Source organism: Leptopilina boulardi, unplaced genomic scaffold (assembly GCF_019393585.1).
Source record: "Leptopilina boulardi isolate dan_hultmark-lab unplaced genomic scaffold, ZJU_Lbou_2.1 LbouV2_214, whole genome shotgun sequence".
NCBI lineage: Eukaryota > Metazoa > Arthropoda > Insecta > Hymenoptera > Figitidae > Leptopilina > Leptopilina boulardi.
This window is the reverse complement of record NW_026137768.1, coordinates 2833372-2860370: the sequence shown is the minus strand read 5'-3', so window position 1 is coordinate 2860370 and position 26999 is coordinate 2833372. Positions and strand designations below refer to the sequence as shown.

Genomic DNA, 26999 nt, shown 5'->3' with positions numbered 1-26999 from the left:
AACAGAATCTCTAAATTATGGTGACTTAATTCTGGAGGCTCTGACTGTTGCAGATAAGGCTTAATCGACGATAAATTAATTCGAAATGTTTCCAGCAACCCCAAGTCACTAAATCTTGAGGAATTATCATTATCGCCGTGAGAATATCGATCCTTGTGAGAGTTTGGATTTTTTGGACTCGAGCAAACTTCTTTTTCCACCCCCTAGAAAAATCAGATCTGGAACACAAAAGGTCGAGTGATTTGTGTCGTTCGCCATTCTTTTGACCGTGCGGTATTCGGTTTACTCTGTCTTTTGGAGTGAGACTCTCTCTCTCTCTCTTTCTAGTAGATATGGCTGGGTAATATACGATCCCTGCATCTGTTCCCAGAGTGACGCAACGTCCCGCTATAGATCACACCCAGGCTTTTAGAGAGTGAAGGCTGTTAAGGAGAGTGCGAGAGACCATGATAAAGAGAATGAGAGAAGGTAGTTGGGCAGTGTGCGGGGCTACATGAGAAACAGAGATAGAAAGAAGGAGCCAAGAGAGACGGACAGGATGACGTACTGTTACTGTTAAACTCGCTGCCGTCGCAACGTGTAAAGAAGAGCTGAGCGGATCGTTTCTCTCTTACCCTCCATTGTGCTTTTATCCTCTTTCCTTTCTCCTCCGTCTTCCTCTCTCTCTCTCTTAAGCTTCTTTTTTTCTTTTCCCTTCTTCTTTTCTATCCGAGGGCGCCTAACACAGAAAACATGGAGGCACAGGCCTAAATTTGCTCTCAATTCTGACACGTACAGGTTCAGGCACGTAAACTGGACAGGTGAATTTATCACTCCAAACAAAATGAGCTTTCTTGTCGCTAAGGATTTACGAACGAATATCAACATTAGGTTTAAATTATTAACGTTGAATGAAGTCAACTATATATTTTTGGGACTGCTGGAAAATGACGAATAAGAGATACAATATTACAAAGAAAACTTTTACTACAAGAAAAAATTTTAAAAATTCTAACATAAATAATTAAAACTTTGGCTATTTTAGTGAAAGTTCGCTGTTTCAGGTAAATATTTTTTTTTTCAACACAAATTTTAGAGAGGTCGTAGAAGTTTTGAACTCAAATGAAATTTTTTACCACTGTTTTAACTATCATTAACAACCAAAACAAAAAATTTTGTTCACTTTCAAGATACGTTCTTATGAATACCCGAGTCGAAATTTTTCCCTCTTTTCACCCTCGATTTTCTCAGCCTCTTTTCAACCTGAAATCATGCGCTTATTTCCAAATCTGCATGTTTAGAGGTTGAAAAGAGGTCTTGGAATTTTTTCTTAATTTGAATTTTTCCAAGTTTTATTCCTCCTAAAAGTTTTATAGTATTACGACAAAGATCAATAAATATATCTTCAATAGGGTCAATAAATAATGTCCATAAGAAAAAAAATCCAATTTTTACATATTTTTAATTTTATTTTTTCGTTTTTTTTTTGTTTTTTTAACCTCTTTTACGCCTCTCTAGTCATCTTTAAACCCTCCTTTCAGCCTCCAATATAGCAGATATTTCCACTTTTGCAAATTCGAGGTCGAAAAGAGGGTATGAAAGTGTTGGAGAGAATAAAAGGAGAATAAAAGGAGGTTTTTAGAGAACTTATAGAGAGTCTAAATTTCGACTCGGGTACAATGCACAATATTTTTTATCGAAGATACATTTTCTTGAGTGTGCTCTTTTCAAATCCGGTGTCAAAAATAAATTTCGTCCAATCCAAAATTAAATATGGTAATTTTAATGCAAAAATTCACAAAAAAGTTTCATTTTGTTATTTTTTTTCATCCGAAAAATAGTGTAGAATTCAAAATTCCAAAATGGCGGACTCAATATGGCGTCAATTCCATGGAAAAATTTTGCAACATTTGACAAATATTTGTTACAGTGCGAAAACGTCATCAAATTCGCCTGAATTTTTGTACACGGGGGTTTTCGGTGATGCTGATTACGAATCTGAACTTCGTTTTCAGAAATTCAAAATGGCGGATCCAAAATGGTAGACAAAAAAAATAAAAATGATTCAGTTTCAGTTAAAATTTGCTGCTCGGGGGTTTTTGGGGTCGTTGATTACGAATCTGAACTTCGTTTTCAGAAATTCAAAATGGCGGATCCAATATGGCGGACGACTAATTTAAAATTTCATTCAATTGACCTGAATTTTTGTAGTCGGGGGTTTTCGGGGATGCTGATTACGAATCTGAATTTCGTTTTCAAAAATTCTAAATAGCAAATTGAAAATAGGAAAAAAAAAATTAAAAATATTCAGATTTACTTAAAACTTGTTACTGGGTTTAGGCAAATCACATAACAATCTGTTTTTTTCGCGTGCGCCAAAAAATTTTGTTCTGTTCACATGTCCGATTTGTGTATTTCCCAAAATCAGCTGTTTTGTGATGACTACAACTGCAGTTTGTGGATAACACATGAAATCCTGTAGATATCAGAAGAAATTTTTTTTCTGTGTATAGTGTATAGTAGCAATCTAAAGTATAGTCTTAAACCTTACGTTGCTAATTATTTCCAGGGATTAAGGGTGAAAATCGAGTAATATTATCGCATTTAATGAAATTACTAATGCTCCTGTCACACCGATGAGTCCAGTTACCCCTTTTATCCATAGGGTATCAAGTTTCCGCTGTCAGTTTTACCCCACCCTGATTCACCATGAATCAATTGCATACTTATCTGTTTAAAATTAAGAAATAAAATTTTTTAACTACTTTAGAATCTTCTTTTTCCTTTTTCTTAAAACATGTCTCAATATTCTAACATACACAGTTGTCTGTATCATCATTCTAAAAGTGCAAGTGGTCCACTTGACTATCAAGTGGGCTTTCCTGTCCCAGATTATTTAAATACTGATATAAGCAATTTTTTGTACAAATAAAAACCTTTTTTTGTAAATCATAAGCTACTTTTTAATAGTGCCGGTTCGGTATTTAAAAAAAAACTATCATTTCTCATTAAGAGATCAAAAATACGAATTGACTAAAATAAACAGAGATCATAAAAACTCCCACTATAAAAAATACACTCCTTCACAGTGTTCCAAAATAAACTGTTGAAAGACAGCAATCACAAATTTTTTTTCTTTCTTAAAAACACAAAATATGTATTTAAAAAAAAAGGAGAAGAAAGGAGACGTAAAAAAAGTTTATAGTGACAGCTCTATACTCGAGTATGTACATAGGGGGTGATACTGCACATGAGCATGTAATGATATCCTTGGTGGAGATACTAGCCAGCTGTCTAAGAGACGTGAGAGAGAAAGAGAGAGAAGAAGAAGAAAATAGAGAAAGAGACGATAGTTGATCCGAACGGGATGGAAGAAGAGAGAATCCCACGAAAACGCGCGTTGGCAGGGTAGACGTTTCCAGAATCTCATAAATCAGGTCAGGGTTTGCTACGGTGGTGGCTGCGGCGGTGAAGGAAGCATGGGTGGGGTGAGTTGCGACGCGGGAGGGTCGTTAGGTAAAGGTCGACGCATAACAGAGCCACGCTGGCGACGATCAAGACGGCGTCGCGGCGCATGCTCATAAAGTACTTGGCGCCAATTCCTTCAAGACCAAACATTTAAACAACTCAGAAAAATCTACTGCTATCACTCGAATTCGATATTTTCTTCCTCCTACACATCCAAACACTGTTATTTATTTTCTCTCTCACTCTCTCTCTACTTTCTTCATTCCTATATTCTTCTCGATATTTAATTTATTGTTATGGATATTTACGTTTTCCTTCTCGCATGAATTTAAAGTAAATTTATAATATGTATAAAACATTATACAGGATGTTTCAAAAGTTTGGAAATGTACTTTACATTTTCGAGAAAAATGATTAGAACAAAAATTTTTCACATTTTAGAATCAAAAAATTAGGTCCGTGGCCCAATGTAAGACCCCAAATGAGATCATTAATTTTCAAATATCAAATGTGACGCAATCTGATGAAAAGGACCTTAGAAGCAAAAAATTATAGGTTATGTTTTGAAATTTTAAAGTGAAAATATACACAAAAATGTTCAACTCGTAATGGAAACTAATGATATTTAGGTCATCATTACATCCAAAATAAATACTTATTTCAGTTTTACAAAAACAAAAATAAACTTTTAGTTCAAGTAAAACTGTTGTAAACATAACCTATAATTCATTTTCTTCTAAGCTCCCTTTCTCTAGATCGCGTCACTAATTCTTAAACCCACTAAAACTCTGCGCTCAGAAATATAATAATGATCAAAATATTGGGCATTATCCAAGGGGGTCGGTTACGTAACTTTTTCCACATTTCGAATTCCACTTTCTACTTTCCAGATCCCACATTCTAGATTCCACTTTCTACATTCCACATCCCGGATTCTGCTTTCCATACTCTGTATTCCGGATCCCACATTCTGTATTCCACTTTCCGGATCCCACATTCCGTATTCCAGTAACTCGATTTTTCAAGATTTAATATTAATTTTCGTTATAATTTTATTTGTTTGTTGTGGGATCCGCAATGTGGAAAAAGGAATACGGAATGTAGAAAGTAGAATCCAGAATGTGGGATGAGGAATGTGGAATCCGGAACATGGATATACAGATATAATTCTAAAATATTAGTTTAATTATAAAATAAAACATTAGACAGGTTCATGTCACTACTAAGAGCTGTATGATAAAGTCCCCTTTTTTTTCTTAATGCACCGAAACGAACATTTGGAAGTTATTATTCACTCTTTAAGTGTTTAAATTTTTTTACTCTCTGAAGTTCTGTATCCACATATAAAAAAGAGTTACTGTGAATACCACATTCACGTTTAGTAAATGATCTTCTTTTCATGCATATTTTTTTAGATAACGAACTATCTGTATCCAGCAATTGAAAGAAATTTATCGTAAATTATATGGCTTTCAGCAATAAAATACGAAAAGAAGACTAACATAACAGATGCATCATTTCCGACCGCTAGCAGATGGCAGTACAATGCATCAAAAATGATTATTCAGTATAGAGTCCTTTTGCATTTTACTGCTGGAAATCGTAATTTATAATAAATTATATTTAAGATTTTGGTATAGATAATTTGTTATCTAAAAGGGTTAAGAGGATTATTTGGCAGAATATTGATGCAATAGGAAAAATTGAAATGTCAAACTACAAACATTTATTAATTATTTTGAGAAAATTTAAAGGCATGGGCAATACTTTTTTTGTTTCGCACCTGGGAGTCGATTACGAATGTGTGAAATCCGGAATATGGAAAATGGAATCCGGAATGTGGGATACGGAATATGTTACGTAATTGACCCCCTGCAACATAAAATATCAGCCGCATTTGCAAATCATCGATATAATTTTTAATCCATTTTTATTTATTACTTATAATTATTAATTTATAAATAGAAAACCAACGTCATGTTAATTTCCCTTCGGTTAAGTATCAATTTTCCCTCATATGCATTAAATCCATGGAAATTATTCAAAGATACAACACGAAAAATTAATTTTGTTTCGTCTGTAATTGTAGAACACGAACAAGATTACGAATTGTGTAATCGTTTCGTGTCGGATTGAAATTCCCTAATTATTTAAATCAACCCAACGTGTTGGGAATTTCGAGTCCTTTTTTGAAACGAAAACGATTTCCTATTCGTGTCGTGTTCAATGAATACGATTCGCAGTTTCGTCCCTGCAAAGACTGCGAGGAAGGAAAATAAAGAAAATGTTATGAAGGGAATTTAAGAAGAGATCGAAAAGAGTTTGGTAGCTGGGAAATATTGAAAAATGTCAATGACACTATAGAGTGTGGAGAAATACAAAGGGGGGAGGGAGAAAGGTGGAGGGAGACAGTATTTATGAGGAGTACGTGGATTCTTGAAAACAGGAGGAAAATGGATACAAAAGCGTATGTCATTCGTCTTATTGTATTTCTATATATATAGAACGAAGTCCATGAATTTGAAAGTAGAAACAATAAGTTACGGTAAAAATTAAATTTATTTTTACATCATTTTCAGAAAATATTTAAATTAAAATAAAAGCTTTTAGAATTTTTGCTTTGGAGTACTAGCAGAAGGGAAAAACAAGCTGATAAGAAAAATTAGTATTTCTTATCGCGTGCAATGACATGTGTCCTAAAATATTATGTTCTCTTTAGAAATGACATAGAAAAAGTATGTTCGCAACTTGAAAATTGTTCAAAACTGAAATTGTTTTTCTTTGTTCTAATATCTTATATATTTTAAAAAAGGAATTTCGATTCCATCTCCCAACTGGACTCTATATAAAAGTCCCACCCTTTTGGAGTTGAAGCAAAGGGTGTTAATTTTACGCCTAGGGAGTTAATGTTAAGAATCTGTTAACTCACTTTTGGAGTTGATTGTTAATTCCAAAAATATCAATACCAACACCGGTTGACATTACCTCTGGTTCTATTGGAAACTGGTACATAGATACCGCAATAGATTATCGAAAATAAGAAAACTATATCATTAGACAAACATTGTCCAACCATGCAAGGGCAAAAGGTTAAGGCTAGATCAAAGAGGTTCGGGAGGATAGAACCTCACGACAAGGACAGGAGACTGAGTGAGGATGGCACTCGATTGATTCATTGGACGCGCGTGCCGGCTTCAAATCACCAGAATAGATCCACTGCAGTGGAATGCCAAGCCCACGGCTAATCCATCCTGCGTCTTTACTGCTCCGGGACATTTATAAAACGGTGAAATGAAGACGAAAGTAAAACTCGATTACAAAACTCATCGGTTGAAAATACTGTCACAAATATTTTTTTAGAAAAACATAAAAAAAAATATTAGCAGCTTAATTAATTTTGAAAAAGAAATTTAAATCCAACACAACAAATCCTTAACAATGATGCTGATAAACAATGATCATGAGGTGAATGCATTCCAGGACTATTTCAGGCGAGGGTCGTTTCGGAGACTGGTAGATAATTACATTCGGCTTCATCCGGCGAGTAGTTTATTTTGGAGTGAACACAGTCCGAGCGGAGAATACATACAGATAGGTCGTTGTATAGGTAGGTTTGGTAAAGCGAAGGTGTAGCGAAGATAAGGTGCTCGTTGCGTTGAAACGTCCCTTGGCGGCCGTCCCGAAGCATCCCGACACCCTCCCAACGACCCCTTTCTACCCACTCCGGATGTAACGACCAGTGGGTCTTTCTCAACTGCCTAAAGCAGCGTCTACAATAAGCGCGTCGGCCGTGGACGCGAACGTGGACGTGCTGACGTCACAATGTTATTCAAATGGGTGACGTCAGCACGTCCACGTTCGCGTCCACGTCCGACGCGCTCAAACGCGCTTATTGTAGACGCTGCTTAACCTAACCCCGCTTTCGTGTTATATCGCGCTCCTCTTCCTACCAAAGTCATCGTCGTTATCCAGACTTCAATGCCTACACATTCATAGCCATATACATATACATATACAATTCTTTTTCCCGGACCTGCTACACATCAACGCTAATCCACTCCTTTCGCTTCGATATCGTCATTATTGAACAGATAAGAAAGAATGTAAGAGAAACTTACTCGAGAATCTCTTCTGTGATATTCTTAATAACATCCCTACTTGCTCGAATTCCCCATCGGGTTAGAAAAAAAAATTATAATGCATAGAAATTACATACTTAGGAACCTTAATAAACCATTGGAGTCAGCAAGTTTTTTAATTAAAAAATCTGGACTGATTGCAGTTCAAAATTATATAATAGTGGAGCCGCAACTACTTGACATTTTTTGATGCATTTCAAGTAGGTTTTTCTAAAAAAAAAAAAAATTTCTTGCGTATTGTTATGAGTTCAGTAAGGCCTCTGAAGCTGACAGAAAAACTATAATAACTTTTTTAAATGCGCCATTAATTAGTGCTCGTTTAGTAATAATTTTGTACTATAATGACGAATTTAGTCCCGTGTGAAATAAATTTGACTATCTCAAACCTACATCAAGGTCGGCTAACGGATTAAAATTTGCTTAACTAAAAAAAAGTAAAAAACAAAGTATAATTTTCACCAAGAAAACAATATAAAAATTATACGCAACAAATTTTACCCTATAGTTGAAGAAGCCACCGTCTATGCGCTTTGGCATTTGTCAAAATTATCCGCAACAAAAATTAAATCAGGCGGAGGTCGATTATGTAATTCCATTTTCATTCCCACTTCCACTTTTACTAATTTTCACTCACATTTCTATTTCCACTTCTTCCAATTTTCATTCCCTCTTGCATTTCCACTTCCACATTTTTATTTTCATATACTTCCATTTCCACTTCCACTTTTTCTAACTTTCATTTCCATTTGCACTTCCACATTTCCTAATTTTCATTCCCAACTTTCATTTCCACTTCCACTTTTTATAATTTTCCCAATGGAAGTGGTAATAAAACTAGAAAAAGTGGAAATAGAAGTGGGAATGAAAATTAGGAAATATGAAAGTGGAATGGAATGGGGAATGAAAATTAGAAAATGTGGAAGTGGAAATGGAAGTAGGAATGGAAATGGAATTACATAATCGACACCCTGGAGATAGATTATATGTAAATCCACTTCGATTCGATCCACTTTTGTTCCTACATCCACTTTTTCAAATTTCCATTGACAGTTCCATTAACACTTTCTCTGTTTCCAATTTCTACACCCACTCCGATTTTCACTTCCACTTTTTTCAATTTCTACTCCCAGTTCCATTTCCACTTTTCCAATTTACACTCCCACTTCCATTTTTTCAATTTCCATTTCCACTTTCTTTAATTTCCACTCCCACTTCCATGGCTCCTTTTTTTAGTTTTAAATTCCCACTTTCAGTTCCACTTTTCTATTTTCCATTCCCACTTTCATTTACATTGGAAAAAATGAGAATGGAAGTGGGAATGAAAATTTGAAAAAGTGGAAGTAGACATGAAAAGGGAAATAGAAAAAGTGAAAATGAAAGTGGGAAATAAAATTAAAAAAAGGAGACATAGAAGTAGAAATTAAAATAGAGGAAATGTAAGTGGGAATTTGAAGTTTAAAAAAAGGAGACATGGAAGTGGAAATTTTAAAAAGTGGGAGTGGAAGTGTAAATAGGAGTAGGAATGAAAATTGGAAATATTAGAAGCAAACACTGGAAGTGGGAGTAGAAATTAGAAAAAGTGGAAGTGGTTATGGAAGTGCAAATGGGAACATAATCGACTCCAGGTTTTTACTATCGTTATCTTACATATAAATTCGGTTGAATGTAAATTTAGTAAACCGCAAATAATATTAAGTAAATTTTCTAATCAGATATAGTAGAATATCTATTAAAAAAGAGTTTTGTTAAATGGAAATTCTTATAAATAAAAATTCGATGAACTAGAAAATATGGTATGCAAAAGTTGGGCTAAATAGAAATTCTGTTAAATAAAAATTTACTTAAATAAAATTTTTGTAAAAGGAAAATTCGGTTGAATTTTCATCTATAAAAATATGTTAAAAAAACATTCGATAATTTTTAATTCGACACGGAAAAACTTCTTACTGGTACAATGTGGAGAATATTCATTCGTCCCTAAGATTGTATAAATTGATACAAGCAAAAAAAATTTCCCTTTAGCCAACAACGCGAACTCACAGAATTGCAGAAACGTAAAATATGTAGTTTCTACAATCTAAATCTGTAAATTTCATGATCAGTGATAATTTCAAGAAAGTCATGCAATATAGAATATAAGTAAACTATATATAAACCGATAAAAACATATACTTACTAACTGCGTGAATTTAATTCGAGTAAAAAATCCAATATTAGTCAGTCATAAAACAGCGAAGATGAAATATAATAATAAATTCCAGTGCTTTATTGGTTTATTCATTTCTTTGTTAAAAATGATTAATTTCTTGTGAAATTTGAATTGTAAAACTGAATATGAACTCGCGCATTAGATACTCTTCACTGAAAGTTAAGTGCCACTTAAATATGTTGTCAGACAGCCTCATTAGTCAGGTTTGTCCCCAGAGAATTGTTCAAGTAGAAATGAATAACTCCAGTTTAAGTTATTTATGTATTTAACGCATCTTGAAAAAAGGGTTACAATTTGTTTTTTAGACTTTATTTATTTTTTATTTTATTTATTTTTCATTGTGTATAATATGAAATATTGTTTGAATGTTAAATATTAAAAACTGCAGTTTTAATAATGAAAAATTATATTTGAATAAAAATAAAGAAAAATAAAATACAATTTTTAGTGATTATATAGTTATTTATCCGTAACATTGCATATAAATCAATGCAGATTTGCGCGAGTTTCTATGATTCGAGTTTTTGTTGCTCACATTTCATTAACCACAAGCCAGACTTGCACACGTCAGCCATGGATGATTGACGTGGCATTTTGCGTTCCTATATGGGTCACGTCAGTCATTCGTCAGACAGGTTTTTTTTTACTCAAATTCATGTTTTATGCAAATGAAAGTAGAACAAAAAGCATTTCACTTATCACATATTGATATGCATACGATACGGGTATTCTGATGACAATAAATATTTTTGAAACTGTGTGAAGGTTTATTTTTCAATAACCTCGTTCATTCCATCAATAGGCGAAACAAATCTGTTTTTAATTATCCATTTCTATTGTTAGACACTACTAATTGTGAGCTATTTTTATCAAATCAACGAAAACTTGAATTTACACATATGTTTAGTTTTAATTTCTTTTTTTTATTATCAAAGTGATTAATATTATTTCAAATTTTATAAAGGTTGTAGATAACAATCTTATTCGTTTTAATACATATATTTGTGACAATGACGCGTATAAATTGAATGTGCAACGAATTTGTTGCACATTCACAATGAGTGGAAAATTTATGAAAAATTTTAGCAAACGGATTAAGAAAATATACCTAAATGCAAAACAATATACTTGTTGGTATTGTTGCTGAAGATAAATTAGCTCGAATCTTATATTATTAGAGGTTATGTGCCCGTGTCTTATTACACGAATGATTATTTGGCGAGACCGGGCAAAATCCGACGAAGCGAACAACTCGAACACAAGAAGACGAAGAAAGAGGTGGAAGGGGGGGGGGGTGGTTGCTTAAGAGGGTTAGAAGCGAGGTAAGTAGGTATAAAGGAGCGTAACTGGACGTGAGTTCAATACGCGGCCCTTTAGAGCAGCTGTCACAGACATCGCCGCAATCCGAAACTGACCACGACAGCTAACCTCGGTGCTGCTGGACCACAACGGCGGAAACTTATACCCGCCTTCCGATTGATCCGTCCTGGCCACTCACCATACGCCAAAGGGGACGAATTACTCCACTTTCTCAAGGGTGGTCTCACTTCTACACTACTTCACATCATACACCAACTGCACTACCATCACCAAACAACTCTCAATTCCACAATTCAACTTTCTTGGCATATTGGCCGCATATTATTTTCATACCAACTTACAATTTCAACAACTTTTTACCAAGAATCTTCGACTTTTTTTATTTATTCCGTAATTTTAATTCTTAATTATTGACATTGAGGGGTAAAACTCTTGTTTCTGCTTAAAATTTTCATGGCAAAAACCTGGACTCATTTTTGTTGAAGTTTAAAATGAGCTAAACGATATGGAACGTGGCGCCACCTACGAGGCACATTTTTCTTGCGTTTCAAATTGAGTATGCGCTACTTATTTTGAGTCCAGGTCTTTTCTGTGTTCAGAAATTAGAAAATATCACTTTCTTCAAATTTTAACACTTATTTTTCTAATTTTTACCTTTTTTTAATTTAGTTCAACAAGTGTACACCTTAATTCACATGTTATATGCCCCTCGGTTCTTTTGTTAATTATATTCCTTTCTAAAAAAAATATTAATTTTCTTAACGTACTTAAGTATATAATAGTAATAATAATAATAAGAACATTATCATATTTACAGTATTATTGTTATTGCATATAACCTATTATTATTATCATTAATATAAAATTATTAATTAAATAGCTATAATGTAATATAAATTATTAATAATAATTTGATGAAAATATCAGGCCTCGGATCGACTTTCAGGCACAAGAAAAGTCGTTTTAGTCGATTTTAATTCCAAAAAAGTCGATTTTTTATTTTAATTAAATTTAATTAGTTAATAAGTATTTTACTTTAAATAATTAATGTTATCAGATATTAAATCCATTTTAATTATTCCTTAATAAGAATAACTCTACAAGAATATTATCAAGAAACTTTATTTCCAATATTTCAGAATCGAAGACCTAAATTTTTTAAATTTTAATTAAGTTAGACAAAGTAAAAAAAAATTCTGACAATCCATTTTTTTTTGGTTTTTATCTGTAACTTTTTTAAATACCTAATTAAATTTTTAAAAAAATTATTTAAAATAATTGAACTTTTAGAAGAATTATAGTTGAAATTTTTAGAAATAATTAAATTTTATAAAAATTAAAATAATTTATCAAAAAATTTTAGATAAAATTTTTTAAATGCGTAATTGAATTTTCAAAGATTTACAATTCTGATTTTCACCATTATAATTAAGTGAACTTCAAGTGATTTTTTATTAAAATTTTTGGTGATTTTAGTTGAAAAAAGAATTTATTAGAAATTACAGACAAAAATTGAATTCAAAATGTTTTTAATTGAAAAATACTTTCCAATAATTATACTTTCGAAAAATATTATAAAATCATTAAAAATAATTGAATTTTTTAATTAATTAATTAATAAATATTATATTGATTATATATACTTAAGTACTTTAAAACATTTATATTAGAAAGAAATATAATTAACAAAAAAGAAACAATAAATTCAATAGTGACTTCAGTTATAAAAAAATAAGACAATAATTTTTAAAAGCAAAATTTTAAATCAAAGATTTCAAAAATTATAATTTTCAATAGCATTTTTAGAAATTGATATTTTTCCAATAAAAATTTTTACGACTTTTCTCTGACTTGGAGAAATCCTATAATTTGATGACAAACTGTAAATAATTTCTTTAAAAATATTAAGTAAAATTGATTATATGTTTTGTGAATTTTTAGTCAGCCGAATTTTAGGATTTATGACTGATCTAACTTAATACAATAAAGGATGCTTTGTAAAATTCCGCCAAATAGAAATTTGATAATTTATAAAGTTACATAAAAATAGATATTATTATTATTATTTGGCGTTAAAATGTAAAAATTTACATTTATTGTAGAAAAAGGGGAGAATTAAAATAAGTGATTTTAGGTAGTTAATCTTGAAGTTTATTATCTACACAAGTTTTTTCATACTCACAATTATGTTTCTGGACATATAAAGAAGAAGATTTTAACTCACCTGAAACAATAAAGAAATATAGATTAATTTAACTGTACTAACAATATATCATATATTACATAATAATTCTAATTTTTGAAATTATATTCATAATTTGTTATTAAATACTTGGGTTTAATTTTTCATGTTAATCTAACATTAAAACCAAATATTTTATATAATAATGACGCCGTTTTCACCATGTGGATTAAATTTAATCTTCCAAGAGGTTAAAGGCAGTAGATATATTCTGCGTCTGCGCGGAATGTTTGCTTCTGCGCAGAACATATCTACTGTCTTTAACCTCTCGGAAGATTAAATTTAACCCACATGGTGAAAACAGCCTTAGTGTATATTATATAAAATCAAAAATAACTTACAAAATTAATTAAAAAACGGTTAAAAAATTAACTAGGTAATTAAAAAAAACAAATATACCAATGTTACTAAAATGATTTTAATATTTCGTATATAAAATTTAGTTATTCGCGGGGATGGGCACAATGAATTGATCAAGTCGAACGAATTGCAGATGCGGAAATGAAGGCCAAGAGTAAGGAAAACGTCAAGTCATGAGCTCATGTAGAAAATGAAACTGAAAATCACGGTAGGTTATAGTCCATCCTTAGATTAACCGGATGAGAAGGCAAGAGAATCGGCTCGCTTCGCGGTTCAAAAGAAAGGTGAAAGGCGCGGTGGATAATGGCCAACGGCAACTAGTGCGATAATGGCGATGCAGCAACAATGACGCGCAAGGCTCAGAAAACTTCAGGAGGGAATATAAGAAATCGAAACTGAGAGAGAGAGAGAGAGGGACGCGGTAGGTCACTGCGAAAAGAGCGAATATTGATTGATGTAACGTCAGTCATGGCAATGCCATCAATCACCAAACTCACGGAGCTTACATGAGAGTGCACACAAACACTGTGCCGAGTTCTGTATTTATTATTCCCTGACAAGGTGGCACTCCTCCTCTTAGGGGGTAGATGTTCGGCTTGTGCATTTTCAGCTCTACATCGGCTCGAGCCAAAGGATCTCGATGACGCAGCACTGCTCAGGTAGTACTTTGCATCTCTTCGATCGATGTGTGTGCTGTACATTATATCGCACACAAAGACACAATATTCTTGATGGCCAACTATCGCCCTTATGTATATGTGATAATGTTGGCCTGCTGCGTCACGAAACAAATATCCGTCTGGCCAATCATCGTACTTCATAAACTGAATGATGCCGACGACTAGGATGACTCTTAGCAAACTGTCAGTCACTGACACTGTTCCTTTGCAAAAATCAACTTTACTTTTTACAATCTTTAAAAGGTACTTGATGACAACTTTTTCCTAAAAATAACTTATTTCAGATAATTTGAATTCCTTTATATTTTTCATATTTAACAAACGATGGAAGGGGAAAATTTCACGTCATTACCATTAAAAACTACTAGAGTTGTGAAGCTACTAGTTTCCAAATTAAAAATTTTTTTGCTTCACGACTCCAGCAGTATTTGACAACATCGGGACATTTCGTGTGACACGAGTATTTGCGACGAAAAGTAAATAAAGCGATCTTTCTAAATAAATACCGTCGAAGTTCAATAAGTGAAGGAATAAGTGAGATTAAAATCAAAAAGTGACGAAAATAATAATCGTCGATAAGTAACAATTTTATAATTCGAAAATTTTTGATAATTCATGCATCTTAATGCATATGCATTAGAAAATTTTGTAGGTTAGAAAATATTTTTTCTTTTATTTCTTTTTAATTTAATGAATGTAATTTAATTGTGCTGTTAAAATCAATCAAAGTAAAATAGATTTTTATCATTGAATAATGTATAAGGTGTTGTGATTTTCTCTTACGTTTTAGCGTGTTTCTGTCGTATTTTGAAAAATGGAAATTTAATTCGAAGCTTATTTGCAGCTATTATTGTAAGTAATATAATAAAATTTATATTATAAATAAATAATTTTTACATATAATTTTCAATAAAAATAGATACTAAAATATTAAGTTAAGATAGATAATAAATTAACTTTTCATTCATTTTTTTCCTTCTATTCTTTTAAATCAAAAATAATGATTAAATATTAAAAAACAATCATCTAATTTCAATTATAAAAATCTTTTTCTAAACAATAATTTAAGTATTATTTTATTGAAAAATATTTATTTATTGAAATTACTTCGTAAATTTTTGTTTTCTTTCTATTGCAGTGTTTCACTTATAAAATTAAATTTAAATTTCCCGCTTCATTTGCCACTTAAAACTGCTAAGGTCAAGTGTACGATTATTTTTGTAGTTACTCAACAACTTGTATAAATGATTAACTATATCAATTAATGTTTCTAAAATGGACATGCAAAAATGAAATGCATAAAGAGTAGAGACAAAACCGAAAAAACAAAGAAACGGGAGTAGTAATAGGGGCAGAAAAATTAGCGGTTTAGGCGGTTCATGTTTCCTTGGGCATTCGAGAAGACATTGAGCAACTCGATATTTCAAGCCGGACGCAGGAGATACCCACACTTGAGCCTCTTAAAACAATTTTTTTCATTGCTAAACTGGTTGACCAACTGTCCACGCTTATAACCTTCAAAAGATCCGTCAAATATTTTTGCTTCGATTTTCAACAAATTATTCCTAATGGGAAGTAAAATTCGATCAATAGAAAGTAAAAACATAAAAAACAAAAATATGTTAATTTGTTTCAATTCTTTGGTATACCATCTTCTTCAGGCTAATTTATTTAACAAAAACATCAAATTAATAAGTACACAAAATTAAATACATGAAAATTAAAAACACAAATTAATAATAATACCTGAATATGTAAAATAATATTACATTGTAACTATAGTTAATGTTAAAAATTATCGTTAAAAACTAAAATTTTTATATAAAATAAACATGCGACGATTTTCGTCATTTCGATGCGAGCATCAAGTCAAAAATGAATTAAAATTTGTTTTGGAGGAAACCACATGTGTTAAAAAGAAGAGTCAATGAACTAATAGTTAAATAGTATATAAAGACAGAAACCTTCACGATTCTGTTATGAATTCAATCTTCTAATAAGAGGAAATACGCTTTATTAAGAAAACAAATATCCTTCTTATTAATTGTAGCATCGTTATACTTAAAATATGAATCATTTTGAAAATAGAGCGTTTTTTATAAAATTTGTTTCACGATCAAGTATAATGGTACTGTTATAATCAAAATCATGATCGAAATTTAGTTGATGTGCACGAATCACAGATTTATCGTTTTTATTATGTTTATGTTCATTGATACGTATGTGCTCGAGCGTTTTGTCTGTAATTCGCAGGGCAACTTTTACAATTAAATTTGTAAACATTTGTTTCTTGCTACTTCTCGGTTTGATCTTTACGGAGTTTTACAATAGATTTGAGATTTTTATTAACAATCAGAATGGAATGAATGTTATATGGTTTAATAATTTTTGAAAACTTAGCAAAATCAGAATTGTTAAATGGTAAACTTTAGGAATCACTTATGGCCCCTGGGTATTTTAAAACCCAAAATTGTTCGAAATCAAATAATAATTGATTCTTATCGTTAGAATTTCAAATTTTAAAACCCAGCGGCCAAAAGTGATGCAAATTCGAAAATACCTTGTAAGATCCAGAGAGACAATTTAGATGACGTGAAGTGTAATTGAAAAGAGCTAACAATAATAAAACGAGTTCTTATTTAAGTAAAAAGTAATGAGTATTGTTATGAAGAAGTGAATGGTTGGGAATGGCACGTGTAGTGTATAGCAGCACTAATAGGTATATATACGATGTGTATATATATATATTGAAGAGGTGGAAGAGGTTTGGATTCGAGTGTGTGAGGTAGGTCCGGGAAGAGAGAGTATATGTATATATACCAGTGCGTATAGCACGTTGAGTGTTGAGACGGCAAATGCTTTTGCTTCATTCATACCAGACCTATATAATACATACATGTGTTCCCTATATGTATTACGTAAATATTACTTCACATTACGTTCATGTTAAAGAGAACAATTTTATAATGAATTGAAAATAATTCACGCCTAATATATAGAAAAATTTTATACAATCATTCAATCTCAAAGTTCATCTCAAAATATAAACACTGAATGTGTTGTCACGAACATGATATATTTGGAATCAAAAATTTATCCATTAATGATGACAGTATTAACACAAAAGAGAATTACATATATGATTACTTCATACTTTATTCATATAAATATACCCTCCTGCGCTAGAAATCATATTATTAATGAATTCTGTACATTGTCACGTCACCGTTACGATTTATTGTATTCTACTTAATCAATACTAGAATTCCCTAAAACTGATGTTGCAAACTATTATTATTTTTTCCGTTATGTTACCGTAACGAATTACTGTATTTATAGTATGTATATCAACCCTAGATTTCTTTATATCTAATATTACAAACTGATTTTTATATTCTCTAACGTCAATTTTCCTTTCCTTAAATTTTTATCCCCTTTCTAATAAATTGGAGAAAAATTATTTAGATGTATAGCTAATATGCATTAGCTGGTTGCTCTGGTGTTACGTCCTTTCGGATGCTGCAAGGGATTATAATTACATAATAATTTCTGTATTTTTAAAATCCTATTTCTCTTTCTTCTATTCTGTAAATGAAACAGGAAGTATCACTGAATCACCGAAGCGAACAAAATAAATATTAATTTCATTTCTTTTTTGTTATTTTTCTAATTTTCTCTAATTTTGAATCAGTGAATAGAAAAGAATACAGCTGCGAATATAATAAATAACTTTTATATTTAATATACATCTTTGACGAGTAAAGTAGACGCATGCCGTCAATGACTGCAAATCGTTAGTCAATTATTACCGATTGGCGTGGCAATTGCATCGCTCTTCCATTATAATTATTATCATTGTAGTCCCAGCATGCAAAGAGGGACAATCGGTTATTGTAGCAATTTCGTTCGTGATCGAAGCATTTGCTTTCCGAGCATTTCAACGATCATTAAAAGTCAAGACATCAGCAGTTATATATGTATATGTGTAATTCATTCGATCAATACAATGGAAGACTGTGTTTCAATAATTATAAAATGATATGCGCGATACACATTGATCTACCTCTCTATGACAAAATCTAATGGAATTTATTACCCCAAGAAATTTATAAATCCTAATAAATTATTGATATATGAATAGACAATAAAATTAATACGACAATTATAATAATGACTAAAATAACATTTGAAACCAGATGTCTTTTAAATTTTTTTTTGAATTTATAATAAGAAAACTTGGATCTGGCTTAAATTTTTATTTTATTTGTCAACTTTTGCATCGAGCATTAATTACTCAGTTTGGCTTCAATTATTTCATGCTTTATTAAATCATAAATTCATTATCTGCCTTGCTGTATTTTATGTTTTCGTGTATGCTTTAAATTATTCACTGGAGTAATTTATTAATTCATTATATTGTGAAGTTTATTATTTATATAGAGAAGGGGGGCAGTGAAAAAATTATTTATTGCAATAAAACGATAAATTTTAGTGTTTGTGAATGCAATGAAACATAATAATTAAATTTAAATCCATTTCACTGTTTCATATGGTTGCACTAACTTAAAATCAATATAATAAGGTCAACATTTTGGTTGATATTTGTGCAAATAAACTTTTTCTCAATTTCGCTTAAAATAACATATTTTGTTGCGTAAACTAAAATTTAAATTAAATAAAAAAAAATGGTTGAGTGAATCTAAGATAAAATATATTTTTGATCCAAGTGTGTAAAATAAGATTTAATTGAATTTTAAGAAAACGTGAATCAATCAAATATTTGTATCATTTTTTTTTTTAAAGCTAATTAATGGGGTAGCACTAAAACAGTAAATTGAATTTTTGGTCAATGAAACAAATTTAAAAAGTGAGTAAATTCAAAATGAACAGCAATATTTATCGCTGGAGGTCGAGCAGGTTCCAGTGGTGTTATTCGTCAAGCAATCGATTCGTAGGCCATCGATCAATCGTGTCAGAAATAATCGATTGACGTGACAATTCGAGTTGCGTCGTTCGTGCTCGCGAATCCGAGCAAACATCGAACCAATCCATCAATTTGAACAGCCGCTCGTCTTCACGCAATCATATAATAACTCTGTTCACGTACGTGCTCTTATATTACGTTCCTCATCGAGCTAAAAAAAAAATCTACTAAACATATAAAAAATTTTCAGAATAAATATTTCTTTATTTCATAAAAGAAATGTACAACGTCCATAAAAAACAAAAACTAAAAAATTATTATCACCCTCACCCCGCCGCTTCTGGAAATTTCCGCCGAAATTTTTATTGGAAATTCTAACGGAATTCCGGCGGAAATTCCTAGGAATCTTTCCACATGGGAATATTTGAACGTCTGAATATTTGAAAAAGCTAATTTAATTAATTAGTATAACCATTTTAATTTTGTTGATTATTGATGTTTCAAATACTGCACTAGTTCCCCACGTGAAAAAGTTCCCGGGAATTTCCCGGGAAATTCCCGGGAGTCACTCCCGAGAGTCGCTCCCGGGAAATTCCCGGGAAATTCCCGGGAATTTGTAAAGTCGATAGGAAATCAACCTCAGGCAGTCACCAAGTTCCTCCTGATCAATTTTTGATAAATTTTTCTAGATTGTTACACTGAAATAAGAAAACCCTAATTCTAGAAAGTCATCAAGAATTTACGAGATGTCCAGATCAATATTCTGGTTAATCTTGTAGATATTTTTATCCTTAATTGGCAATAATTATATCACAGAACCTTATGATAATAACTATGTGTGTCAGAAAACAATTCGTAAGATTTTCCAAATGTCTAGCGGATATCTACGTGAATTTAATTTTTTTCAAATTACCTCAATTAATAAGAATTAAATTCCAGGTATTTAATAATATTATAATAATATTATTTTACTACAAAGATATGCTGCCATTTTGCACAAAAATATCTTAAGTTAAAACACGCTTGATGACTAAGACACGACAATGTCTTAATTTAAGACATTTTTGCTCAATTAATAAAGTTATGTTCTACTTTTAAGACACCGCTTTTTATAGTGTTCAGGAAATCACTATTTATGAACAAATTATGTCGTATGTATTATAAAAATTAATTGTCATTTTTTGGATATTCGCTTTGTTCCAAAATACTAATTTCAAGCTATTCAAAAATAAAAAAAATTTTAACAGAAAATTATGGAAATTGTACAGGAAAATATTAATAAAAATAGAAAAATATTTTATTATTATATTAATTAAAATCTTAGATTTAATTAAAGTTTTACAAGTAATATTTAAGATCAATGATAATTCACATGAAATAATAATATAAATGAAAACAAAGTGGATCAATTTACAAAATACATAAAAAGGCATTTATTGTATAACATATGCGAATAAGTGACAGAAAGCAGACAAATTATTGATCACATATAAATAGTCATCAATATGATTTAACCAACAAAAAGATAGGTTTGAGCATTTATTCTCAAAGTATAAAATTCTCTCTCACGCTATCAACAAAAGATGAGTACTTAAAAGTATGTAGATCATTCAATTAAATAAATAATTAATTCAGTTAGTAACATAATACAATACACAATTCACACATAAATCTAAAAATGCAGTTGGCGTCTCTATTACAGTCTATAATAACACATATCTATCTATTTAAGGGTCATTCTCACAAAAAGGACAAATGACACGTTCATGACATTATTTTTAATAAATAATTATAATAATTGAAAATGTTGCGGGCCTTATTATAGAAGTCAACAGAATTTAATAAGATTTTATAAAAAAAAATTGACAATTTTAAATAATTGAATATAATCATGTTTATATAGTGTAAAAACTCCCCTCCGTTACCGTTCGCGAAGTAAGTTTTATTTAAAGAAGAATTATTGCATTCATACTGCAATAGGAAAACATCTTTTGTCTAGTAACATCTACTAATTACATTATTTATAATTGATTTATAAAGTGTAAAACAGAATATTTGTAAAATATTTTTTCCTAGAATTAAATAAGTTTTGTTCGCAAAGTAAACTCCCCTCCGTGACCAATTACAAATATAATGAGTAAATGAAAAAAAAATGATAATTGAGAAATGAAGAATTCAAAAGTGTTTACAGTGACGATGTTGTTTTGGTCAGTACACAACATCATGAAAGAAATGAAAACAATAAGTGTCAGAAAGATTTTCAGTTTCGCAATGTTCGTCGACACAAAAAAACTCCCCTCCGTGTCCACTTTAAATTTAGTTTTTTGATAAATAAATAATAAATATTATTAATAATTTTTAGAATATTCTTTTCAATATCGCGAATACTATTATTACTCTTTTTTATAAAATTTATTATTTTTATATTAGAATCAATAAATTTTGGCTACGCCTAAAGGAAGAAAACTCCCCTCCGTGATCGCTAGTCACATCCATCGATTATAAAGCCTCGTGCAAAAAAATGCACCTTTTTCGTACCTCGAATTTTGAAACTTTCTTTATGCCAAATGGTAACATATGATGACCCAATAATCCCTGCAAAATTTCAAGATGAGCATATGCCCCCTTTCGGAATTACAGGGGGTCAAAGGGGGCCATGTCAAAAAAAAGAACATGTAATATTATCGAATAATAATGTTAAAAAAATCAAACGAAATCGTTCCTTCAAGATTTTCATCTGCTGATTACGAATTTGAAGTCCGTTTTCAAAAATTCAAAATGGCGGAACCTATATGGTGGACAACAATTTAAAAAATCGATCCGATTGACCTGAAAATGGTTACTCGGAGGTTTTTGGGGTCTCTGATTACGAATCTGAGGTCCGTTTTTCAAAATTCAAAATGGCGGATCCAATATGGCGGACTACAATTTCAAAAATCAATCCAATTTACTTAAAAATGGTTACTCGGGTTACCTTCAGATTTGTGTTCACCGTCATTGAAAACCCCTAATTATCGATTTTGAAGCCAATTAAATAGATTTAAAAGATAATTGTCCGACATTTTGAATTTTTTAAAACTGATTGCAGATTCGTAATCAGCGACCCCAAGAACCCCCGAGTAACTTTTTTCAAGTAAATTTGATGGATGTTTAAAACTGTCGACCGCCATTTGAATTTTTAAAAACGGACCTTAAATTCGTAATCAGCGACCCCAAAAACCCCCGAATAACCATTTTCAAATAAATTGGATTGATTTTTGAAATTGTCGTCTGCCATATTGGATCCGCCATTTTGAATTTTGAAAAACTAACACCGGATTCGTGTTTAGCGACCCCAAAAACCCTCGAGTAACAAGATTTAAACGGATTCGATCATTGTATCGGTGACAAAATATTAAACAATTATTTTTTAAACAATAATGTTCATAAAGATCGTAACAACGTATTTTAGAGACTTATTTAGGTCCTTCTCTTCCCATAGCAATAGTCATAACAGTGGTTTTGAACTTTTTTTTTTTTTTTCTTAATTCAGCATTTGTCCTTTTCGAGAGATTCACCCTTAAAAGAAGGACAAGAACAAATGCTAATGATTATAATTGGCTATACGATATAAAAGCAGTCAACCGTTCCAACAATTTATATAGACGAGTAAAAGGACTTTATCCCTAATTTTCAATTTCGATGATTCACACTATACATTTGAAATAATCGAAAAAGTATATCCTTACAATATTGTCCAATTAGAAAGTGTGTTTCCTTCCACGTTTGCATCTAAGTTCGTTGTATTTATTTTCAGTGTACTTTTCTTCCTATTTCAATTTCTACTTCCTTATTTCTATTACAGAACATGATTCACGAAACAAATCTGCAAAAAAAGAAATAATTGAATTTTGAGAAATTGAAAATGCTGAATCAGGATACAAATCAAAACATTTTTTGCTATTTTTAGATAACATTTTTTTATACTCCAGATCCAATAAAAAACCTTGGAGAGGTGTTCAATTTTAGAAAGTACAATAATTTTTTTATAATACAAATAAAAACATGCAGAAATCATAATTTTTAAAGCATTGTTAAATTTAAAGAATTGATTTTTTTGTGAAATCTACTCGTGGAAAAACATATGAGTACCAATTTTCAGCTCATTCGGTTGAAATGGCTAAATTTGGCCGGGGGACGGGGATCCATAATGCCAACAGTGATTCCATAAGGGTTCCTTCATGTTTCACTGCGTGAATGGAACCCTAAATATCAAAAAAATTGCTTTTTATTTTAAAAAATGATTAATTTAAACTTAACTCGGATTGAAAATCTGAAAATTACCTGGGATGAATCCGGAGTCGATGGAACGGTAGCAAACAAAACTCGTGTCCTGGTGAAAGTTTGATTCTATTTATCACAACCACTTTGTAAATTTCTATGTTATATTCTCGTGCAGGTTCAAAATTAACAACAGACAGCCTCGTTGTCTTCAGTGATTTTATTTCGATTGCTTTCCTGATATTTATGACACGTGGAAACCCTGTATTTATATTTTAAAAAACGAAAATTGTTTAGTAAATTGGAAATATTTAATTAAAATGAATAAAAATTTAACTAAAAATTAAAAAGAGTTTAACCTTACAAAGGATGCATAGTGTTTTTAAAAAATATACAAATGAAACTAATTTGAAAATAATAATTAAATAGGGAGAACGGAATTCATTGTCAATAAAAGGATGTCATATTATTGGATGTAGAAACTTACACTTTGCAATAAACAGCTCTATTTCTTTTCCCTGTTGTTTGGAAAAATGCATATGTAATCTTGAACTCGTAAAATTTTCGATATTTTCTGAGCGTCAATTGCGTGGATACAATAAGAATCATGTACATGTATTAAATGTCGATTAAGGTTAAATTCAAGCTCCTTGTTATTAATTTCATGATTTTTGTCGTTCGAATTTATAAGCTGGCGCAGAATGACGTAAAGATTCGTTTCTACTTTAAAAAAAAATTTAACAGCACCAAATAAAACTGTTTCCTCATTTTTCCATTGGACGTAGAAATTTGCACGCTTCTTTTGACGAGTGTACAAGATGGATGTAAAAATTTCATCGTTAATAACACATCTGCTAAAAATTTTGACGTTAGCTGTTCGCAACTCTTCTTCTGTAATATTTAACGCCTGAGTGATAGCTTTCCTTTCGTTATTCGTGATGTCGTATCTAATTGACGGTCCGTGTGATAGACATTTGATATGGTTTCTTTGTCTCTGTGGATTCATCATAAACTGAATACTTCGATAGGCTTGTACAATTTTTATTGTATTCGATAACTCTACGTCAATTTTGTTCGAGCCATGAACCATTCTTACGAGTTCGCCATTGTTATCTTCTGATGAAAATGCTGACCACACCCAAAGAGGTCCCCACATCCTGACAAAAGAAGTTAGATGAAGTAATTGGTGAACATTGTATGAGCATTTATTACGACCATAATGTCTTTCTACGTCGATGACAAACAGATGTAATAATGTATCTGCCAAATTCAGTTCTGTGGGTGTGATTTCTTCTTGAGACAGTAAATAAATTCCTCGGACAAGCAATAAGTAATGATCATAGCACTCATCATCGAGTCGGTTTTTTAAAATCACTGGTCCATAATACAAGAGAAACGCTCTCAGTTCCGAGGCTTTCCAATCGCTAATATTACTTAGTTTTCTTGGCGTTCGCGTAACATCGTCGGGAGGCATTATTGATTGTAAAATTTCATCAATTTCATCTCGCTTCCCCTTGTTCAAGTAATAACTTTTCTCATGGTTCTTTGAGTCACACCATAAATTTAAAATCATTAAATGCACACCGAGTAGCACTGCATGCATATAATCTGCAACGAATCCTCTTGACCGATCAAAAAAAGGTATGCTGGTTACGATCGATGCACCTTTAACTCCTTTGAAGTGTTTTAGTCTTTTGTGTTTTTCCACAACTTTCGTTTGATTTTCCATACGTTCAGCTGTTCTCAATGGAGGCTCCTCATGCGTTACTGGAAAAATCCAGTTAAAACCACCGCCGGTCTGACAGCTTTCCCCTGTTGCTTCGCAGCTTGGGCAACTATTTTCCCCATTATACTGCATTACATTTTGTGTCGCTGATTTAGCCGGAGCATCCAAGGAGGCAACTGGAGCAACCACTTTACTCGTAACAATGCGATTTAACAATTTGCTGCGCCACTGAAATCCATCAAACTGAAGTTTGGTTAAAGTAGTTGCAAAAGGTCTCAAAAATGCGTTCATATTCGGTTTTTTACTACTGCGGTTCATATAAAAAATTCCACAGACAAATTGGAAACTTCTTCTAAATTGTGGGTCAATATTTACAACTTGTGCATAAATCGGCCACATATTGCTTTTCCCACTTTTTGAGACTTGAACGCCATCTGTAAACCAAATCAAAAACACGTCATTTTTGCCAGGTATGGCAGAAACTTTCAGACGCCGGAATTCTGTTGCCGACGTTAAATCGCATACGTTCTCTTGATTCCTATTTAAACATTTTGTTTGATAATCGTCAATTAAAGTTTCCATATTTTTTATCTCAAAAGCATTGCGTAATTCGGTCTCTAAATTAAATTCTAAAAAGAAACTATTAATATGGGTGCTGTCGCAGTTAACGCATGTAGTTATTCGGCTTTCGTTATTCCATTTTTCCAAATAAGAAAAACAATTCGTACAAATCCGGTGTTTTGTAGTGTAGTCAGCTTGAGAGTGAGGAAGTAAATTCTCGATTAAGGATAATAACTTATGCTTTGTTTTGGGCATGGTGTGATCTTCTGGTAAAACTAAATCGATTAAAATTAGAATATCCTCTAAAGCTTTTTTTGTTAATCGGTTCGTGACATAAACCTTCAATAAATGGCATAAGGCATCTCCACCTTGAAGAGTCGATTCTGGGAAAATTGGCTGATGGAGCCAATTTGAGTCACCTCCATTATCATCATCACTGTCGTTACTGTTAGTATCGCTACTGTCAGTAACGTTTCTGTCATTTGACAAGAGTGATGATGCTACTGACGCTGCTGATGAAGAGGAAGATAATTCGAAAGATGAAGAACTACCAGACCCAAGTTGTACATCTGAATCAGCTATTACATCTAACGCTGGTAACAGTACATTTACAGGATTCATTCCAGAATTTCGTATGGAAGATCTTATTGACGCATTACTTCCACTTTGATTATCGACCTCAGACTGAGCATCTGAATCAACCATCATTTGACTGAATGTGGAAGAGGACGAAACGTTCGTAGAGTTCGATGATAAACTTTGCAAAGATTCACTTGCTGCAATGGTGTCTGAAGTTTCATTTTCAGAATGTGTCTGATTATTGGAACAGGACAATAGAGACGAAGATCTTGACGACGTCGTTTCGAGATCTTCGTTATCAGAACTAGAACTCTGAAAAAATATGTATATTATATTTATATTCATACTTTCGGTAAGGTAATAATAAAAAATGTCTGCCCTGTCAAATCGTGTCGCTTTTATATGTCACCATGACAGCATGAGTGTGTCAACAAACGACGAGGAGTGGATATCAGAACAGTACTATACAGTTCATATTTCATTACCCGAAAGAGTATAAAATATTTCACTAATGTGTATGAAATATTTCTATCGAACGAAATAAATATTACG

The 26999-nt window shown here is 31.7% G+C and overlaps 3 protein-coding genes across 7 annotated transcripts in view; 1 reads left to right on the top strand and 2 right to left on the bottom strand.

The window, feature by feature from the left end:
• LOC127279034 (protein tiptop) overlaps nucleotides 1–26999 on the bottom strand; it is a 219982-nt gene that overhangs the window by 59907 nt on the left and 133076 nt on the right. The window contains exons 1-2 of one of the 5 annotated variants that reach the window (XM_051301120.1): nucleotides 14224–14729; nucleotides 13298–13339 (exon numbers count right to left, since the gene is read on the bottom strand). The exons of 2 other annotated variants lie outside the window; for them this stretch is intronic. The gene's annotated coding sequence lies outside the window, so the exon portion shown is untranslated. Of the gene's footprint in view, nucleotides 1–9762; nucleotides 9782–13297; nucleotides 13340–14223; nucleotides 14730–26999 lie in introns of those variants that run through there. 2 more of the 5 variants (XM_051301123.1, XM_051301124.1) reach the window with 2 other exon arrangements.
• Nucleotides 14935–26999, top strand: part of LOC127279035 (zinc finger protein 160-like) — a 252806-nt gene continuing 240741 nt past the window's right edge. The window contains exon 1 of the mRNA XM_051301126.1: nucleotides 14935–15249. The gene's annotated coding sequence lies outside the window, so the exon portion shown is untranslated. The remainder of the gene's footprint in view (nucleotides 15250–26999) is intronic.
• Nucleotides 22354–26099, bottom strand: LOC127279036 (uncharacterized). The gene is made up of 3 exons (XM_051301130.1): nucleotides 24069–26099; nucleotides 23645–23843; nucleotides 22354–23186 (listed from the first exon to the last, which is right to left on the bottom strand). Exon 1 carries the CDS (start codon nucleotides 25887–25889, stop codon nucleotides 24087–24089), a length of 1803 nt encoding a protein of 600 aa, XP_051157087.1. The 5' UTR covers nucleotides 25890–26099; the 3' UTR covers nucleotides 22354–23186; nucleotides 23645–23843; nucleotides 24069–24086.

Coding starts and splice junctions, on each gene's coding strand:
- LOC127279036 (XM_051301130.1), bottom strand. CDS start 25,889: ATGGAAACTTTAATTGACGATTATCAAACAAAATGTTTAAATAGGAAT.